Below are 22694 nucleotides of genomic sequence, written 5' to 3'. Positions count from 1 at the left end.
ACTTTTCACTTGAGGAGGGTTTCCAGTTGCCACTAGCTCCATAGCACACCTGTAAAACCTACAGATGCTACTATGGATTCCGATTCCTATTCTTCTATTAGAAATCATTCTTGCTTCATATACCGTCTTAAAACAGAATGAAATAACTTACGGTTCCTGTATAAAAATTTATTCTGGATGTTGTCATAGAATAGAAAGAACCAGGTGCATATGGGTACCTTAAGTAAGCATTAAACTAAGTTGTAAAATGTATCTGAAAACACACCATCCCCAAATCCATTCCAAAGGGTCTCCTAAACCTCTGGAGCAGATTTTGAGGGCATATGGAGCAAAGTTTTTTTGCTGGCAGAAGAGGCATATTAGATAGAGCTCACTGAAAATAATTTAGAGGACCTGTAACCACAGAACAAGATGTGGAAATTTGTGGCCATAGAAAACAGGCTATTCTGGAATTGTGGAGTGCCAGTATGGATGAATTTTCAATCAAGCAGTGGAATATATACAGTAGCACTTTTATCTTCACTCACTCACTCATTCACTCACTCATTTATTTATTTATTTATTAAAACATTTTTATGCCGCCCCATTCGCCGAAGCCTCGGGGCGGCTTACATTTATGTTCAGTCTATATATGAAGTGATAGAAAGTTGGGGTGGTAGAACAGTCCAGATAGTAGATTTGGTGAGATCATGTTTTAATATTTCTCTTTGGAAAAGAAAAGACTAAAGAGAAGAAAAGAACGAGTCCCTACAAATAGAAATGTAACAGACTTTCCACACTTTTTGCTTGTTAAGCTAGTTTTCTTTTGCAGGTAACTTAACTCCTTGGGCAGGTTAATGATGGTGCCATCTGAAGTAAACAGTGCATTCAGCTATTTGGGGATTTTAGTACCTCCAATAATGACCAAAGTGATTGACTTGTAGGGGTATGCCCTTAAATCCCTCCTCCAACAGCTGGTGGTACTAATCCCAGCCCAGCAAAGGACACCTGGGGCTTGCCTTACACCAGCCATTTTTTCAACAGTGTAGGTTCGTTTCCCTGTACAGGTGAATGGAGCAGTTTCAACATTTATTTGCCTGGAGGCAGGGGGAGTATTGACTCTGTGAGAGCTTGGTGGGAAATACATTGCAGTCACATAGGCGCAGTGGTTTCCACATTGGAGATGCTAGATGTTACTGCATTACTTGATGAAAATGCTCGTGTTTTTCTGCTTATTTAAGAAAACCTTAGTTATTGAACTTGAAATGTATTATTTATTTTGTAAATTGTGCAACTTCATAATTTGATACAAATATTTTAAAAGGACAAATACAATATGCCAAGCTCATAATCCAACAGAAATACCTTCTCAGTTGATAGGATGTTGATGAGCAATGGTTACGTATGAGATAATTAATCTAATATCTCTGTTTCATAAAATACCTGAATCATTTCTGAGAGAACTGATTCATGCACAATTTTTCAAGCCTGAAGAAATTATTTAGATGCCTGACGTAACCTTTTTATTTTCCAGCAAGTCAGATACATGATATTAGTATATTGCAGAAACTCAGAAAATAGGTCCTTACATAAGGTTTGTATTTTAAGCATCTCTATGAAAGATAGTCCAGTCAGACATCTAGTACTATACTGGTAGAAACAGAAGTAATTTATTTCCTGATAGGGTATATTGACTCTACATTGTAATTCTTACAGTAATTAAAACGCCTATATTTTCAGAGGAAATAAATCTTTAGCAATAAAATCTGCAGACTTCTACTAGAAAATGATTTCTTCTTGTATCTGACTGGAGATAGCACCAATATCACTCAGTTTCATAGAGTCATTAATTAAACTGGCTTGATAGCATCTCTGCTCAATTTGGTTTACCCTCTCCTGTGCAATCATTTAAATATACGGAGAAAGTAGGCTTATCTTTCATAGACTCCCTGTTTGTTAAGTAAACCTGAGAAAGGTAGTATCTGATTTATCTTTCAATGGTTACTAATTTAAGAATAAAGAATATAATTAAATTATTGGAAAGCATTCCTAGGATATCTGATCTGCATGCTAAGTAACTTGTCATCTTTAAACTTTATGCAGCCACTGGCTACATAAGGAACAGGTACAATTACTGGTGTATTAGTAGTTGTCTATGTGTGTACTTATGACCCCAAGTGAATTCCCTCTCCTCCCAGTAAATCAATCTTAGTGATGACTGCCATCAGACCTCACATGTTGTCAATCAGGCATCTCTTCCTGGTTTTTGTTGCCTCTGCTTCCCCAGCTGGAGATGAACAAGATTTTTATGAGACTATATAAAAAGAGAGACTTGGCTTCAAATAGTATACATGTGCAGGATTGTTTCCCATTCTTCTCTCTGGCTGAACAAATTTTTGAATCAAGAGAAAAGAGGTGGAATTAGTATGAGTATATAACAAGCAGTGGTCCTTAGCAATTAGCTTTCCAATGATCTATGTACATGCTAAATCCTCATTCTGGGAATGTTTTCTATTTGGAGAAAAAAAGGGGAAAATGATGGGTTTCTGCTTATACTCATTTACATTCCTACCTCTTCTTTACTTTTTGGTGGATGGGACCTATACTCCAAGTCAACCATATATCATTAAAGAAAGAGACTTCTGAAATATAAAACATCTGAATGGGATATTTCACAGCAGGAAGGCCTAGATAGGAAATAGATGTTTCCAGTTTACTCTCATGGCTAAGCCTGGATTTAGTGAATTAGACAAAGGTCATTTTATGCTCAGTGTGTTAAGCTTTATTGTTAGGTGGCTGCTCTGATAATTGAAATCAGTGAAAACTTGCTGAAACTTAGGCCTGCTTCTAATGCTGACTTAGACAGTAATCTAGACCAGTATTCCCCAAGCTGGTGCCCTTCAGTTATTTTTTATTTCAATGTCTGTTAGTCCCAATTGGCGAGGCCAATGGTTAGGAATGCTGATTGTAGTCTAAAGCAATGGGAGGACATTAAGTTGGGGCAGCCTGATTTAAGCCATGATTTAGAAAATCTTGGACAAGCCTGCATGAACTTGGGTACACCACTATGTTTTCCATCAAGTTTGAGAGAAAACAATAAGCTTCCAGTTTTACTTACAGGCAAACTACAGTTTCCTGTTATTTATGAATATGTAGAACAGTGTTCTATATTCTAATCATGGTTAACTTAACAAATCATGATATCAAATCATCATGATATTATGGCTGTTTGATCCTGGTTTGTTTTTACTGACTGTGGTTAGGATGAACCATAGTTCTCCAAGTTTCTATGTAATAGTCATCTGTGGTTTGTACTAAAGCAAAAATCTTCTTTCTCTCTTTTTTGTGTGAAAGAGAAGGGGGATATATGGGAAGAAAGAAAGATTTATTTATGATCTTCCAAATCAGGCCTAAGACTTGATTATGCCAGTTTTTGGGCTGTGCTGAAGTATGATCTTGTGCCAGCCCCACAACAAATAGTATGGAGCAAATATTTTGAAGCAAGGTAACAGTTACTGTGGAAAAATCTATTGTACTGCTCATACTGTACATGAATTAAAAATAAGACTTAGGATCCTGCTATTTATTTCCTTATTTCTTCCAACAGGTGGAAAATGCCTGAAAATTGATTCTCACAAGACAGCATTTTTTTTGCATTTGGTTTAATATTTTCCTTTTTGTGATTTATCAGTATTCTCCACAGTGCACTGTGTTTTAAAACAAATTCTCCTTGATTTTAAAATAAAACCCAAAAGAGATTCTCTATCTTTGAAAACTAACTGTGGCTATTTCAGTTATAGGGGAAACAGTCTCCATACTATAGAGAAAGTATCGATTTTGTATATCCTTTTTCACTTTTTTCCCTCGCTGCTCAAAAATTAAAATGCCAAATCTATACGCTCACTTAATTCTACTGTGTTTTAGTGCCCATAAGTGATGAAGAAGAGGGAAGCATGCTCTTTGATAATGTTGCTAAGTCTGCCATTGATCCCTTTGACACATCCTCTGGATCTGTACAGTTGATCGCCATAAAGCCCGTAGCTCTGCCTCCTGCACACCCAGCTTTGGACAGGAGTCAAGAAACTGCTGTTCTCAACGGGGAGGTAAGAATATATTCAATAACTGATTCTGTGTGCTTATCTGTGGATTAGCAAGTTTCTAAAGCAAATGCTCAGGGAGAGGCGTGTTGGACACCTGGCCAGCAGGCCAGTCTGATGGAAAAGCTTAGGACCTGTGGGGACCAGGGTTCTTTGTGATTTCTGGCACTCTAAACGCTTGCCTGTGGAGCTGTCTAAGAGGAGGGAAAGCTTCAGCTATAGAACTTGCAGGCTTTGGCTACACTCTCTTAACAAGAAAAGATTTGAAGGACAAATGCTGCCTCGTACTGAACCTCTGTGTTTTGTTGCTTTTTGAGACAGCTGAAGATGGGGATAGGTCAATGAAAATGTCAGCCCAGCATGTAGCTGCTGTGAAAAAGGCAGGCTCCATGTTAGGCATAATTAGGAATGAAAAAGAAAATAGAAGTTCCAAGATTGTACTCCCCTTGTATTCTACACTTAGAATATTCTGCACAACTCTGGTTGTCCTACCTGAAAAAGAACATTATTGAGTTGGAAAAAGTACAGAGAAGGGCAACAAAAATGATCAAGAGGCTTGAGCAGCTAAAGCAACTAGGACTGTTTAGCTTAGGAAAAAGGGTGAGTAAGGAAAGTGTATAAAATTTTGCATGGTCTGGAGGAAGTAGAGAATGTGGCATTTTTCTCCCTCTCCCACAACACTCAGACTCAGGGTCATCCCATGAAGCTGATTGGTGGGAGGTCTGGGGCAGATAAAAGGATGTATTTCCTTATGCAACATACAGTTAGACTATAGATTTCACTGCCATGAGAAGGGATGATGGCCACCAATTTGGATGGCTTTAAAAAGGGATTGGACAAATTCATGGATGAAGAGGCTATCAGTGGCTACTAGTCTTGCTGGCTATGTATTGATAGTCAGGCAGCACATCTGCATTTGCCACACGCATAGTTGCCAAAGAGCTTGAGCAGCCAGAAGTCTTCCACTTATCCTGGTTGAGGGATTCTGTGGGCAGCTGGTTTGTCACTTGAATGGAGTGCTGCACTGGACGGGCCATTGGTCCGATTCAGCATGGCTTTTCTTAGGTTCTTATGGCAGGAAGGATTGAAACCCCCCGGGAGGTGTTTTATTTTCCGTTTTGTATTGCTGATGCAAAGATTACCTGTAGGCATAGTAGTTGTGCAAAAATGTAGTAGCTGAATGCAAAAAAAAAAAAACCTTACCAGTTTCCCTCTGCCAAGTGAAACAGAATTGGTTTTAATTCCTTTGCCTATATTTAAATTTATGTACGTTTTATATTTTTCTGTTCACAATGAAGATCAGCTAGGAAAAAAAACCCAAACACTTGGATGATACTGAAATATCCTATGTAATAGGCCCAGTTTACAAAAAAATATGCAGCTTTTACATAAAGAGCTGTTTGGTCATTTTGACACAAGGGGGTGCTTAGATAATTTTTTTACAAAAATTATTTCCAAAGATACAATGAAAGGACTAGTTTCATGTGAGTAAAAGGAACAGTTTCCTATAGTGGATGAACAGTTGCTTTCTTTCATTCCATCCAATAGGTAAGGTTTATTTAATTAAACTTCCAGGTTGTGGGAAAAGCAGCGCCTTCCAGTCTTGGTCTTGCCCATCTCCTAATAAATAGGGCACTGCATTATCAACAAACTCTTTGGAGGTCATCTCAGGAGGGTCTTGGGGAGGTAGGAGCAGGAGTAGATTCTCCAGAAACCTACTGCTGAAGCCACAAACTTGATCTACCCCAGTGCAGCTGTCTCTTTCATTGCCCGAGGACAGGGTCATGAGACTGAGCTCAAGAGTATGATTGGTGTTACAGGTAGGTTCTTTTCCAGTCACTTGGGGATGTTAGTGGTATAGCCTGAGACAGCTAGAGTAAATGTGTAGGGCCTGGAAGGAATAGAGATGTCTACTCCCCATCATAGGTTCATTCAGTGGAATCACTTCTTGTTAGTTATACCAGGTTTTGCTCAATTTCCTACAAAATTGAGGAATTACAAGAAAATACCCTCACACCCAGGGCAAAATCCAGCAGGGCTCTGTATTCCCACCAATTTTGTTTTCCTGGGTTCCAAGATCACCGCAGACAGGGACGGCAGCCAAGAAATTAAAAGACACTTGCTCTTGGGGAGGAAAGCTATGGCAAATCTAGACAGCATACTAAAAAGCAGACACATCACCCTGCCAACAAAAATGCGTATAGTCAAGGCTATGGTTTTCCCAGTTGCAATGTATGGCTGTGAAAGTTGAACCATAAGGAAGGCTGAGTGCCAAAGAACTGAAGCCTTTGAATTGTGGTGCTGGAGAAGACTCCTGAGAGTCCCTTGGACTGCAAGTTGATCAAACCGGTCTGTCTTAGAGGAGATCAACCCTGACTGCTCTTTAGAAGGCCAGATCCTAAAGATGAAACTCAAATACTTCGGCCACCTAATGAGAAGGAAGGACTCACTGGAGAAGAGCCTCATGCTGGGGACAATTGACGGCAAAAGAAGAAGGGGACAGCAGAGAATGAGGTGGCTAGATGGAGTCACTGAAGCAGTCGGCGTGAGCTTAAGTAGACTCCAAGGGATGGAGGAGGACAGGAAGGCCTGGAGGAATGTTGTCCATGGGGTCCTGATGGGTCAGACACGACTTCGCAACTAACAACAACAACAATGTTGGTGCAACTGGTACCAGATTCTTCCCACTTCAAAAAACAGAAGGTGCAATGTGTTTTCTGGTAAGGAACTTGTTTTCTGATTTCAGTGGAATCAGGAAAAGCCGTGAAAAGAGATAAGCAAGCTGCCTTTAAGGTGAAGAATTTCTCATCAATTTCTCTGAAGCTACTAGAATAGGAGGACCAGACTGTGTAAAATTTAGCAAACTATCTAAAAGTCATGAGGGTCCAAAGGGGGCTTTTCAAGGAAAATGCAAAAGGCCATAGTTTGGAATTTACTTCATGAAAATAAAAACCAAAGCAAAACTTAGCAACAGAGGAGAGGTTACCAGAGTATGGATAACTCTGGGGAGGCTATTTCTGACCAGATAAGGACATGGTTGGTATCAGTCTAAGCTAGTGGTGGTGAGCCTATGGCACGTGTGCCGCAGTGGGCATGCAGAGCCCTCTCTGCATGCGAGCCAAGTCACCCAGCAGCCGAGCATCGGATAACAGTGCACACAGGGGCCATGTGCATGCTCAGAAAAGAGTAGCAGTGCCAGGTGATGACTCATTAGCTGCGACTTGTCCGAGCTTTTGCATGGCCAGTCAGTGCGCTGTCAAGGATGGATGGATGGATGGATGGATGGATGGATGGATGGATGGATATATATATATATATATATATATATATTTTCTTGGACTGGCTGTGAGTTGTCTTTTCTAAACTAAAACCCCAGTATTCAGGTTTTATTGCAGTGTTGGCACTTTGTGATAAATAAACGGGTTTTGGGTTGCAGTTTGGGCACTCGGTCTCACCATCACTTATCGAAGCGAATAAGAGCTATTCTGTGCCACTAAGACTGCCTGTGCCTCTAGTGACAATGGTGGAACTAAGAACACTCCCCAACTATGAAGTGAAACCATTATGGGGAGTGCAACCCATTATAGAACAGGATAAGTATCACTTAGCTGGGCAGGTGAACCATACACCAACAATACCTCTGTCTCACTGCTTTGGCTCCCATGCAGCTGTCAAAGCACAGAGCAATAATTTCCTGGCACCACCTTCTGGAATCTGCCATCCAGGTTTCAACAGATCCACTAGAGTACAGTGCCTCCAACTCCCAACCCAAAAGAATACTGTGGTTGATGTTATCAAAAGCTGCTGAGATGTCCTAGAGAATCAACAGGATCACCTTCTATTGGCAAAGGTCACACTGCATGGTGACAAAGGCAATTTCCTTTCCAAACTAGGTCTGAAGTCTGATTGAAATGGGACTATATAAGTACTTTCATAAGTTCCTGAAGTTGGCTGGCAACCACAAGCACTTTAGGCAAGCACCTTGTCTGCAGCCTTGGGCATGAACCAGTAAAAATGGCTATACAGAGCTTTGGTCACTTCTGCTAATGGAAGGGCAATAATTATGATGTCCAGATAACTGGAAGAAGGCTAAAGTTGTCCTTATCCTCAAAGAGGCTGAAAAGGAGGATCCTGGGAACTACAGGCAAGTTAGTCCGACATCAATCCCTTGGAAAATTGTGGAGCAGGTAATAAAGAAGTCAGTCTGTAAGCACCTTGAAGACAATTGACTAATTACTAGAAGCCAGCATGAATGTATCAAGACCAAAATTTGACAGACTAATTGCATAATCTCTCTTGTGGACTATGGAAATGCTGTGGACACATTATATCTTGACTTCAGCAAAGCTTTTGATAAAGAGCCCCAAGACATTCTGATCAGCGAACTATCTAAAAGTGGTCTAGATGGATCTGGCAGGTGAATCTACAGTTGGCTACAGAATCAGACTCAGAAAGAGGTTCTTAATGGCACCTTTTCAGACTAAGTGGGGCCACACAGGGCTCCATCCTGGGACCAGTGCTCTTCGACATTTGTATTAATGACTTGGACAAAGAGGTGCAGGGAATGCTGATTAAATTTACAGATGACACAAAGCTGGGCGGGATAGCAAATACCTTGGAAGGTAGAGAAAAAATTCAAAGTGATCTTGACAGGCTGGAGAGCTGGGCTGAAAGCAACAGTATGAATTTCAATGGGGACAAATGCCAAGGTCTGCATTGAGGAAAAGGGGAACCAAATGCACAGTTACAAGATGGGAGAAACTTGGCTGAGCAATATTGCAAGTGAGAAGGATCTTATAATTGTTGTAGATCAGAAGTTGAATTGTTGTAGATCACAAGTTGAAGATCTCTGAGAAATCCAGACCCCATTGGATCTCAGGAAACTGAATGGGTATCCCAGCCAGTTCACGATTCAGGTTATTAATCAGATACCTCTCTGGGGAGAATACTATCTACTGTAGAAACTCCAGAGATAACTCACATGGATTAGGAAAACAATTGCTATTAATACAGGGTGTATCTGTTCCAAGTTTTCCAAAGTCTTTGGCTTACCTGGATCTGCAGGGAATTTTCATTAACCCGTACTTACTTAACTATTCCATTTGAATTAATTTTCAAATGGGAGACAGAGCCCTCAGGTTTCCATGCAATGTAGTGCTCATTAGTTACTAGTATACCAGTGAATGACCGTTGTGTTCCATACCACCTTGAGGGTGAAAGAGAAAATGCCAACGCTGATTACAAAAGAATGGAGCATACATATTTAATACAACTGCATCATCAAACCTACTGCCCATATATCACCTGCCTTCTGGGATAGATTTCTTTCGCTTAGTTTATATTATCTATGAGAATGCATGGGAGTCAGGAGGGAAATTTAAGGCCATATGACTGCCAGTATAGGACTAGATATGTGGGCTTGATTTCATTCTGGATGGTTCTAGCAACTCGGTGTTATCTTGGTCAGCTACTAACACAGGGTATGACCACATCCATGAATGGTGATTGACTTGGAGTTATCTGTTTCTGGATATCATAATCTCTTTTAATGGCGTTTCCAGGCCCAGGTTACAATGCATATCAGCATACTGGACTGGGGAATGTACAGTGACAGTTTCATGGTGCAAGGCAGGTGGTTTCCTAATCCAGTTGCACCAACAATTTTCAGGCAAGGCTTTCAGACTAGAGTATCTGATATCTCCTGCTTTCCCATGAAAGGAAGATTAGGAGATATTATCATAGTTTTTACCATAATAAGATTCTTTTCTATAGGGGATAAAGAGTAACCTATCCACCTTGGATGGGTGTGTCTCGCTACTGGGGGAAGTAGTAGTAGGTCTTTTTGGTTAGTGGGCCCAGAGACACCCCGTATGTGTTGTTACTTATTTACAGTGCTTCTTTTATTCAGCCATTAAGTCCATGTATGAATAAGGAGAGTTGCTAAGTTTAGAATTAGTTATTACTGTCTTTTTGATGCCATGTTAAAGTTGGCATAGATAAGTCAGACCCGTGCTCCATTTTCACCAGTATAAGCTATGGATTAGACAATACTATCCAGGTTAGGACCTGTCAATATCTGGAAATTAAGTAAATTGCAATATGTACTCATATATGAAGCATTTCAACCCATTCTTTCAATTACTGAAAATAAACTACTGAAGGCTGTAGAAACAATTGAAAGAAGTTCCCAACTGAACATCGCTTTCAGTGCAGAAGAATGAAGAGTACATTTTTGTTCATTGTTTCACAGGATCGCTCACTTGAAAAAATGGTAGTGTGATTTGATGTATTTCTATCTTGTAACATGTATTTTTGTTTATTGTCAGATTAACAAAGCATTGAAGCAGAAGTCTGATATAGAGCACTATCGCAACAAATTGCGCCTGAAAGCCAAGCGGAAAGGCTATTACGATTTCCCTCAAGTTGATAACAATAAAGGCTTGGCAGACAGAAAAAAGATGTATGAAAAAGCACAAAATGAAATAGATCGTATTTTGGATCCTGATACAGATGGATCCTCTCCATTTGTAGAACCCAAAAACAGGTGAGTGGCTTTGCATATTTTGTAATCTATTTCACCATAGGAGTAGTGTTGCCCAGATGTCATGTGGGGGAACAATAGCATGAAATAACATGTTTATGTGTACATGAAGAATATTCTCATACATGCCATTTTTCCTCTATTCATTGACCTGTTGTTTCTTTGAAGAGATTGGTGTTTTATTGGTGAAGTTACAGTGCTATATCATGATGATCATAATAAAATGTTGAAAAGCAATATGACAGTTGGTATAAAATGCTCTCTGTTTTTCTTTGTTGATCAGACTTAAGAATTATCATTGCCCATTGATATCACTGAGATCAGGAGTGAACGATAACCTGACTCAAAGTGCGTTGCTCTCTGCTATTCTATGTACAGGATTAAATATGAGGCTTCGGCGAATGGGACGGCATAGAAGTTTACTAAATAAATAAATAAAAATAGATGGTAGTACAAAAAGTGTTAGCAAAATGTAAACATCAGTTTTTGGTAACAGCATGGCATTTATATCCCTCCTTTCTCTTGCAAGATGGGTTTCAAGGTTCTCATCTTCTCTATTTTATCCTGAAAACAACAACCCTGTGAAGGAGGTTTGGCTGAGACTGGTTAGTCACCCAGTGAACTTCATGGCTGAGTGAGGACTAGAACCTTGAACTCCCAGATCTCCAGCTCAGCACTGTGTAACCATCACACCACATTGTCTCTTTGATAACTGAAACTGATAACTGCATTACAGAAAGATACAGCAGGAGGAGGAGGAGTTAACTGGATTTAATCATGGAAATATTATGTGCAGTTTAACTGGGATTCTGTGATAATTATAATTAACATTGTCAGAATTTTTTCCAGCTCATGATTTTGCTAATGAAGAGAGTGATATAGGTTTAATCTCAATGAGGGTGCAAAAACACTTTGTCTCTATAGTATGCTATCCTAAATTTATAAGGTGACTGACCGTTCAGTTGTGGAAATGTCTCCTAAGAAATACACCTCATTGGGTTTGATACCAAGCATGATTTAGGCAGTCTGTTATCATCCATGGTTGGAATTTTCTCTAAAACAGAGGTGTGGCTTATTATTGGGATGGCTTAGTGATGTGTGAACTTGCCCTATGAGATGGTTTTTCTGTTGCTGTCAGTTATATATCATATATATATATATAGTCCCTGATTATTTGGAAGATATAACTTGTAGCCAGACTGGTCCGTGGCTGTAAATGCAGAAATCTGGTAGCAATTGCTCTTGTTAGGCTGTTGCTTGATTAACACACTGTCTTCAGAGGAATGTCAGTCCAACCATTATCCTTGTATCCATGAAACAATTTGGACCCCCTTTTATTCTTTCATCCCACTGAATTTTCAGGGATAACAATTTGAAGCATATTGTGTAGGAGCTGAATTTTTGTGTTGTGGGAACTTTTTCTTTGCTCATTGTAGTAGCTGCATTACATATCCAGATTCTTAGCTCTCTTAATAGTTAATATGCTTATGTTATGTTAATTTTAGAAACATGGATAATACTCATTTATTAATTTAAACAAATTTCATTAATTTTTATGCCATCCATTACTTTTTATGTTGTGAATGACCTTCATGGACTTATGGCTGTAAGATAAATGGATGAATTTACTATATAGAAAGTATTTTGCCATGCAAGGTTCCCACAAACTGCCAGTTAAAACTTGTAAACCCCCAAACTAAAATCCTATGGTCTTTCAAACAAACAGTGATATCAAGGGTTTTGGAAGGTACTTAATTGGCTAACAGTAGCAAGAACTGAAGTTCCAGGTGAAAACTGGAATCTGTGGTAGCAGTACAAAAAATTATGGTAGCAGTAGAAAAATGTAAGAACACCTATATTTTCATCATTCACTAGACTGTTCAGTGTAGTCCTATTTTCAAAATTTTCCCTACAATTGAGTACTGAAATTGTTGGAAACTTCAATTTTAAAAAGTTGTGCTTTCCAGAATTTTACTAAAGATCTTGTCTAAATTTTTATTTGTAGAAAAACTGGGCATATGGATATATGTATATTTGAACATTACGCATAGCACCCAATTGCTTTCTTCATGTTCATAGGCTTTTAGCATTGCTAAACTGTTACACTTCCCCAAACCTGTTACCCTTCAACACCCATCAGCTCAGCCACCATGCCCAGTGACCAGCAAGGCTGGGAATTGTAGTTGCATTTGTCCACCCAAAGGAGGTTCAGCTGAGGTTCATCCCCTTTTGTTACATCAGCCTGGAGTCATCCTTATGCAAGGTCTTGGACAGTTGAGTGAGTAAGAACAGTCATTGCTCCTGCATGGCACTTGAGCCCAAGCATAGGTGAATATCCATGGAGTGCATACCAAAAGCATGAATGGGATTGAGTCTGCATTCAGGGAGAATTGGGTGGTCTCACAGAGCAACTCACATGGAGGACATCTGTCCACTGAGGGCTTTCAGACATTCAAGGGCACCAGACTGGACTTCTAATATCTCATTCCCCACTCCAGGAAATTAGGACATCATGCTGGAAGTGCCAGCAATTCTTCCTCCTAACCTGCCCAGATATTACTTTTCCAAGGCTTGAAATGTAGGGCTCTTTGTTCAAGGCAACCCTGACTGAGCAGGGAAGAAAATTCTTGCACTGAGATTTTAGAATAGGGATATACTTGGAATATAAAAAGTGATGAGAGCCAACAGCTTTTATGTATATTAGAGTGAGTCTGGAGAGAGTAAATGCTGGAGAAATACAGTTCTAAGGTGATTAAGGTCAGCAAAGTAGGAAGATTCTTCATTGGTATATCTGGTGCCATTGCTAAGACTCTGGGGCACTAGGGTTTTGTACAGGCCTCCAGTGCAAAGGAGGGGAGGATTGTTACATATGCACAGTAAAAGATAAGATAACTTTTGAATTATACAGTAACCTCTTTTATTAGCATACACTGTCTTAGGAATATAAATGAAGCAGGCAAAAATTTCATATTAATGTACGCAGGAGATGTAATGTAGTGTTGAAATCATGACTGGAAGGTTAGAAAGTATCAAAGGATTAAGAAATCCTTAAAATATATTTTGCATGAAATTTTAATATTGATCCAGCAAATTTTATTATCCACACTGGGAGTTTGCTTGCTTGTGTAGAAAGAGGCCATGAAATGTTTTCCACTTTTTAATTTTTCTTTTTCATTTTAGAAGGCGAAATTAAAAATCAATTTCTGTACTACTGCATTCACCAGTGCATTTGAATTACATTAATGGGGTATGCTCACAATCAATTTCATTCAAAGTTGAGGTAATTTTAGGCTTCTACTAAAAATGACCCTACTGTAATCTGAGTAAGGTTGAAAACTTTGAGTGAGGAAATTAAAAAAAAAAAAATAGATAATTGCCCACAGGAGCTGACAATGAATTATTATTCCCATATATGCCTTCTGGAGAAGGGTGTCCATATTATAGAAAGATTAAGTATTTGTTGTAGTGCTTATTAAGTACTGAGATTGGGATTTTATTCATCTGGATACACTTAGGGTATTTGCTTTTTCTGAAATAGAACATCTGTATTTTACATAATAGTGACTTGTTGAACATTTTCTTCTTGGTTCTCCTTTGCAGCCAGATTTGTTATCTCTTCTTTCACTAGTGCTTGGAAATAGAAGCTGATGAAGTGAATAGTAACCCAAATGTATTATTCAGATAGAGCTTTACAAATTCATATTTGTGTGTAACAGCACACTAAAAATATTTACAAATTATTAGCACTAAATAATTCGGATTGTATAAAGATCAGTCTCCAGCTCTGTGCACACCTCCTGAGTATTCTCTGCCACATGTTACATCTTTAAAATGCCTCTCTTGAGTTCCCTGTCTGCACTGGCTAGCCTATGCTTGTGCCAGTTGTTAATGCTGATACCTCCCTTCTCATTAGTGAGTCTTCCTTAAATCAGCTAATTGGCAATCTCAGGGCAATCTCACAAAGCCTACTCATTATAAGCACTGTTTTGCATTCTTTCTCTCCCTGCTTTCCCCTTAATGCGTTCACAATTAGGTCAAGGATGCCTGAATAATCTGAAAGCAGTGCAATTGTTTGATGGCAGAACTGCAAGGCTAGTGTCAGGCTTATCTTGTTGTACCTACTGAGGAGGGCATTACACTGCCCTGTTCTCTCTGGCTCTCATAGTACTTGGTAAAAGTGAAATTCAGAGAACAGTGTTTCCCCTACATACAGGATTAATCTGGCTGTCTGTTTGTCCATCCATGCCCTCAGGACTGCAAACAGCTGGAGATACTTCTTCCTGTATGCTCACCACACATGTCTGCTTATCTAGGACCAAGGTTTCTAGGTAAGAGTGTGAGACTTGCAGGGATGTTTTCTCTTATTTTAATAATTTCAGTACTGAATAACTGCTATCACTTCCCCCTCAGCCATCTTTTTCAAACAGTTTTGAATCCCACCTCACATACCATCTCAGGGTTATATCCAGCATCTCCTTACAAAAGAGAGAAAAAATAGTTTTGCACATTTTTTTTCAGTTTTACTTTTTTTAGTTTAACAAAGGACATGCTATAGTTGTAAACCCACATCTCCTTGAATATCTAGCAGCAGGCTGTGTTGCCTTTCTTACAAATATTTTAGCTTTACAATCCCAAAAGGCGTATTTTTTTGCATTTTAGGTATCTTGAAGGAATACCGTTTGCATTTCATGGCATTATTCCTTTATGCAAGTACTAACTTTTCAGCAATGTAAGTTTTGTATAATCTACAGCAACAAGTGTCATCCAGTCCAAAGTGAAGGCATGCATCATTTTACAGACTGAATAAATGCCTATTTATTTATAAATGTCATTATTTTAATCTAGAAGAATTTACAAGGCAACTTAATCAAGATAAATATTTATATGTTACTTCTAAATTTACGAGCCCATTTTTGGCCCAAATAAGAAATCTATTTGTTCTCCCAGTATATATATTAGAAATATAATAATAAGAATATGATTAAATTACAATGCATTTTGGCAGTATAGGTAACAAGGTTTTGAGTACTCTGAGCTGAGAGAAAGACACACAAGTGGCTGCTAGATTAAATTAAACAGCAACTTTCCCCAGAAGCAAAAATGGCAAAACTGAATCTATCATACTTTGTACACACCATGAGAAGGCAAGACTTCCTGGGAAAGACAATCATGCCAGGGGAAGTTGGAGGCAGAAGACGATAAGGAAGATCAAATATGAGATGGACGGACTCCATAAAGGAAGCCCCAGCCTTGTGCTTGGGAGAGCTGAGTGGGTCTGTCAAGTACAGGACATTTCCAAGGGACATTTCATTCATAGGGATGCCATAAGTCAGGGATGACTTGATGGCGCATGAAAACAACAAGCTGACAAGTTTATTCTAGCATGGTTTTTTAAAGCCATGCTAGAATTTTATATACTAAGTAAAACTGTCAAATAAGAACAACTAACCTTTATTCCATTGTATTGTGTGTGCCTTCCACACTTCTTGTGCTTGAAAGCTGTAATAATCTCAATATCTCTAAACTGGAAATAGATCTTTCTGTAATGTTTTTAGTTGGCCGTTTTGGTCTTTTAAAAGAGATATTTTACATCTAGTTATTGCCATAATTTTCATAAACTGCCTACCAGAAGGGCACACACATTTACCACTGACATCAGATGTTCTTGTGAAAGTATTATACAAGACACAGTTATGTAAGAAACAGATGTCTAAATTAAAAGGCAAACTATGCTGGACCAATAGTTTGGTTAGTATTTAAAAGCTGTTACTTTCTCCCAAGGTGCTAAAAAGTAGAACTATAACAAAGTATCAAGTATCAAGTTTCCACCTCAGCATAAAACTGTTATTTTCAAACTTGGGTCTAGGAAGGGCCTCTACAAATGTATAGCAGAAACCCAAATGCATGCTTTTAACATATACAATCTGTTATTTAAGATACTCATGCTATACATTTTAGGTGTAAACCTAAAATCTTAGTGTGAAGCAACTCTTTTTGGCCTTGTGTCAGGAGCAGGAAACATTTATGCCTCTTTGATCCTTGGTCTGATTTATCAAGTCAGTAGTAATCTCCAGTCACCAAATTAAAACAATTCTTTTACTTTGTTTCTGTCAGGTTTGAGAGAATGTTGCTAATAAGTGAAGGGAGATTACTGTTCTTCCATTTTCTTACTTTACTGGGACAGGTGTGTTCCCAAGTCTTACATTTAGGAAAGGGAGAGACAGAAACTTAATCACAGAGAGGTGGATTATAAGGGGTTAAACTGTAGAAATTTGTACATCTGCTATTTTATTACACCCAGGCCTCACAACATTTTCTTGCCTTTCTTCCTGGGGGTGACAATATATGTTGTAGCCCTTTACCTTTTATCTGTGTCTAATATCCTGCAGTGAAGATTACCATTATGTTTTTACAGACAAGTTCCTATTATCTGATGTTGCACACCTGGCCAGGGTCTCATTACTCAAGGTAACAATACCTTGTTATTGTAGCAGAAGATGGTCAGTGTGACCTATTTTGATGTAGGATATGAAACCTGGTGAGAGAAGGGTCTCATTGTATGGCTGGAGAGAAGGCTGCCTGAGGTACATTTAGGTTATTACACCTTCTGTTTTGAGGTTAGAGTCAGAACCCAAGCTGGCATTCCAGGGGTGTTTGCATATCTTGATGGTGTTTATATATTGCCCCAGGTTAGTTGAAGGATGCTTCAACAGGTAATTCATTTTTGTTTTATCTTTTCTCCACTTGCTCCTTATTTAATATGGGTGAAATTTCCTATTGTTCAGTAGCTTCATATGGACCGTTGAATGAAGTGCTTAGCATGGCTTTAAATCCAGTGTTGTTGATACTGGGGAAGAGGAGAACTGGAAGTTCCTATACACAGGTGGAAGTCTGCTTCAGCATATTAGGATGGATTTCCAATGTATGGGCAAAGTGGTATATAGATAAGTTTGTTACGTATACATTTATTCTATGACAATAAATGACAGGATCATTAGAAACCACACTTCCATAGTGTGTTGGGCTTGGGATATCTGGGTGCTGGTCGCCATGAAGTTCACCAACTTTGGTTCTGTTTAACCTACCTCACAGGGTTGTTGTGAGGATAAAATGGAGAGGTTAAGTACTGTAAACCAGCTTGGGTTCTTTACAAGAAAACTATGATATATAAATATAACAAACAAACAAATAACTATAACAGTTTGACAGTTTAATTATCTTAGTATGTGACATTTTTAAATGGTTGTGCTTGCATGGTAATAGTTGGATGGTTTATTTTTTAAATAAATAATACATAGAAAGTGTGGTTATATTATGCTGAATGGACCAGTGCAGTCTTAAATTATTCAGTAAGAAGCATACTACTTTGCCACTAAATCTGAGTGGCATATAATTCATATAGAAAGTGGTTACAGCTCTGAGGGAAATACTATTGTATAAAAAGTGCTACAGAATCATTAACTGCACTGTTTACAACCTGATATTCTGGCTTTCCTGAACTAAATAAATACTTCATGGTACAGGATATATAGTGCTGAATTCTTAGATAAATTGCCTTGCAATTTTGCAATAAAATGGCATCATCTTGACTAAAGGCAGTATAGGAATTAAGTAAGTAAATAAATAATTAAAAGCTGGAAATTCAAATAGGAACAGATGGTACTACAGCAATGGTACTGACAGTATAGAGGTGATGTATAGCAGTCTGCCTTGGGCAGTAGAACCCCCTTTTCTCTCATAATTTATTTCAGATTTTACCCCATTTTGTGGCTATTCATGTCCATAAAGCAACTTTTAATCATATATAAAAATAGGGTGTATGAGTGTATATATGTATTTTATTGTAAACTACTCAGTCCTTTGGGTTATGAGTTGGTATATAAATGTTATAAATAAATAACCATGTATATTACATATATAACACACACATAGATGCATGGTATTTGTATTATTATCAAATACTATAGTTTCTCAACACATTTGTTTACATAAAAAAGAAAAAAGGAATAGAAAAAGCATAAACAATTTAAATGTGGACCTTTGGAGAGGATCTTGACTCTATTCAGAGTGAGCTTATAAATTACTTCTAGTTCAGCTGATCAGTTTGTCATCACCAAGCAACAAGCCAGACCAAGCTGGATTCTACTTCTATGTATTGTTCTCGGACTAGCCCATTACTAACATAAAGCTGTTGTTTAGAGCAGTCTTCCCCAACCTTGTGTCTTCCAGACAGATTTAGACCACATCAACCAGAATTCCCAGTCAGTGGCCCTGCTGGATGGGAATTCTGGGAGATGTGGTCCAAATCTGTCTGGATGGCACAAGATTGGGGAAGGTTAGTTTCGAGAACTCACTGCCTCACTCATATTCAAAGAAAACTCAACAGCATATCAGTGAAATAGAATTCCAAATATTAATTCAAGCTGTTGAAGTGGTTACATGGTGATATTAAACAGCATGGGAGATGAGATGTAATTTCTGCATTCCACACTCGATTGTACAAAGCTAAGTCTCCCAGAACAGTGTCTCTAACATCATTATCTAAGTCCAAAAGGGTGTTTTTAGTACTTAACTCTTACAGAAAGCATGGATGTTCTTTCCTTCTTGCCTTGCACATAAATAACACTGAATAGGGATAACAATCATACTAGTTAGATTATTCTCTTTATATAGAAAGCTCCCAATCATGGGGATCAGGGGAGCCAGTAGACTCCCATTTGTCACTTCATCCTCCAAAAGGTCTTGAGCTCACAGGTTAGTTTCCTCCTCCAGTTGGGTTCCTCTCTTGACTGCAAAATCTGAAAACAATGACTGATTATTGTTGGATGGAGCTGTTGTGGCAGTCCACTATAATTAGGAGAATGGTTATACATGCTATATAAATCAGTTCAGGTTTAATTTTTTTGGTCATTTGCAATTGTGTAATAAGTACACAATATTTTTCTTCCAGTAAATCTAGCCATGGTTCTATATTAATAACATTATATTCCTAAAGTTATATTATACATATCTTGGCTTGCTCATAAAATTACTATATTTAAATTTTTAAAAATAAACTCAGTATATGTGCAATTATTGTCTGAACACATTTCAAATGCAATGTACCAAGCATGACGATTTATGAACAAATCAAGATAAACATAACACATTTTAATTTCCCATTTAATGTCTGACCAGAGGCAACTTCAGCAAGCAGCCCTTGAAATAACTGAAACATCCTAGAAGCAGGAAAACTGGAGGCAAAGGAAGACTGTGATGTAGAGCATCTGTTCCTGTTTGTAAAGTGGTTTGGGAATATTCTTCAAACTGTTCTTGGGTGGAGCTTAGGGAATAGGAACTGAAGGGAAAATATTGAAATTTTATTTAGCCTGAAAAAATTGGCTTAGAAATGGTAAGCAACTATGGTTAATTTAAGTGATCTCCTATTACTTGAAGGGTGGCATTTTATTAATTTTTATAAGTAATTTGTATTAATGTACATCATATTTTTGTTTATTTTATATGCGTATTTTAGTTAAGAACTACATTAATTGACTGCTAAGCATTTAACCAGAATAAGCCCAGAAACTGGACTCTATAGATCAAAACTCAAATCGTTAAACATACCTATTTTTCAATATGAATAGATGGTGATTCTACCCATATGTTAGGAAATTGAGCATGACTTGGAGCTTCTGTACATGCCTCTCAATAAAATATATATTAGGTAAATAATTTAAATAAGGAATGGAAGAAATAATATGCTGGGAATCTTATACAGATGATTAAATACTTTTCCTCATAGCTTCCATATTTCCAGATATTCTACATTTCTAGCCTTTATATAAAGGTATCTTTACTACATTGTTTATATACATTATTTGTGTGGTGGGGGTGAGGGAGTAAAAGACTGTGTAACTATGCATGAACATCTTTCCTGAAGTTCTAAAGGAATATTTTTCATGACCGCAAACTGTTAAATTTTTCAAAATTTTGGGGGGAAAAAACCCCTAAAATGGTTTTTAGAAAAATTTGGAAGAACTTTCCCTCCAAAATTTCTGGGTATTTTCTGAGCCTTCACATCTCTAGTACTGCTGAAGAAAATGGAAATATATAGGTGAATGACAGCAAAATAAAAATTAAAAACAAACATATATTTACAGACTTGGCATAATAGATTGGCAGAGAAGGGCAGGACATGGAAAAGTTTCCCTCCATAGGGACAAAGATATGAAAGAGCTTGAGTTCATGGGATAAGCAAACCACAACAAGCCACAAAATGCCTGATTGTTGAGAGCAATGTGGGTTAGTTTTATTTTCATGATGCTTATCATGATGTGTAAACTGGTCTCTTCCTTTAAGGAAGAATTTTAAATTCAAACTGTATGCCTGTGATGCTGTAGCTTGGAGGCTGGGATTCTGAACTAGATTGGATCTTAATTATAAGGATATGAAAGAATGTCCTTATGCTTGTATGGTTTTCAGGCACACAAGGCAAATCCATCATTATCAGAAGCAAAGTTAATTGATATATGTATATTTCAATTTAGAATGGTAGATTTTGTACACAAATTTTCAAAATGCAGAAGGATTCCAAAATTTGCATGGGGTTTGTTGTCTAATAAATTCTACTTCTCACTTTCTAAATACTTCTGCTTATGCCCTTCACTGAAGCATTCAAAATATAATGAAGTTCAATGGCTGCCTAGGTACATCTATGTTTAGATTCAGGGTGCATTTAATTTAAATCAAATTGATTTAAATTTAAATCACAATTTAAATCACTAGTCAGTAAGACTAGCATTTAAATCATGGTTTTCTGAATAATTTGCATGCATGCATGCCTTACCCAGAGGTGGTGGAAATATTCCCAAACTCGGCCACTTTTATAGTCTGCTGCCATTATGGGTTTTCTCCTCCAGGAAAAGAATAATTGATAAACCTCATGCTATACACTAAAAGATCCAAAGACTTGTGGAGTATTTTGCTCAAAAGCTTTCACCTTCATTTTTACTGCTTGCCCCTCCCTCCTCATACTTAGCTTTTTGGGCAGATCTGTTCCACTCCCAACAACCTTCTATTCATTGAATTTTTTGAAACTTTGAACTTTAAGTGGTAAGGGGTTGATTCTGTGTATGCTGGTTTGCAAAGGAACAATGAGATTAAGGTTTTTATTTTCCTCAACTCTGTATGTTTATTTTATAACATTTTTTGCTGTGAAGGATAGGCATTTGATCTCTGGAGACACACATTCACAGTTTTGAGAACTGTAAAACCAAGCATCTGTGGTAACATCTTCTGATAGAAAAATTGCTCACTAATCTTAGAGAAACTTCTGGAAGAGCATGACATCGTGACTTGATTACTGGAATTCATTACCAAAAAATCTAAATTTTGCATGAATGTACAGCCTCATGCTACAAAATTAAGAACTAATTCTTATTTCATGGTGAATAACTATAAGATGTGGACTATAATATGTGGACTATATTCTGGACTATAATGTGTCTTACATAGATTTTTTCCTCAAGAAGCATTTCATTTTTTAAAAATCCAAGTTAAATTAAAAAAAAATCTTTTAAACACTGTTGAGATTTATGCTTATGGTAACTACATTTTTTTTAGAATTGATTATTTAAAGTAATTTTTCCTGACCCAGAACTTAACTAATTGAAAAAATGTTGGTGTGATCTGCAATTATTTTGCTCTCTTTTCAACTTTTTGCTCTTCTGCAGGCAACAAATGAAGAACTCTGTTTATCGAAGCAGGCAATCTTTGAACAGTCCTAGCCCAGGAGAAACAGAAATGGATCTTCTGGTTACACGAGAGAGACAAAGACGTGGTATCCGCAACAGTGGATATGATGTGAGTGTATGAAAATCCTGTTGGCTGAGTTAATTTCACTGGCTATAAGTTACCATGGGACATGGGCACACAACTTCTTACTCTTGAGGGTCACATCGGTCCGTGTCAAGGGTCTTCTACGCACACACAGGTGCACAAAAATGCTTGCACACAAACACATGCGCTTAGGTTTTCTCTTGTTAGCACTAGGAAGGAACACCCTTTATGTCTGAAGTCTCATCAGAAATCAGCAA

General features: G+C 37.9%; 1 protein-coding gene across 1 annotated transcript in view; it reads left to right on the top strand.

The window, feature by feature from the left end:
- KIAA1549L (KIAA1549 like) overlaps nt 1–22694 on the top strand; it is a 119629-nt gene that overhangs the window by 63699 nt on the left and 33236 nt on the right. The window contains exons 14-16 of the mRNA XM_044425840.1: nt 3904–4082; nt 10403–10620; nt 22332–22461. Coding sequence (XP_044281775.1) covers nt 3904–4082; nt 10403–10620; nt 22332–22461 — 527 coding nt within the window. The remainder of the gene's footprint in view (nt 1–3903; nt 4083–10402; nt 10621–22331; nt 22462–22694) is intronic.

The sequence above is a fragment of the Varanus komodoensis genome, unplaced genomic scaffold (genome assembly GCF_004798865.1).
Source record: "Varanus komodoensis strain SLA01 unplaced genomic scaffold, ASM479886v1 scaffold16, whole genome shotgun sequence".
Lineage (NCBI taxonomy): Eukaryota > Metazoa > Chordata > Lepidosauria > Squamata > Varanidae > Varanus > Varanus komodoensis.
The sequence above is the reverse complement of the archived record's forward strand: the minus strand, read 5'-3'. Positions and strand labels throughout refer to the sequence as shown.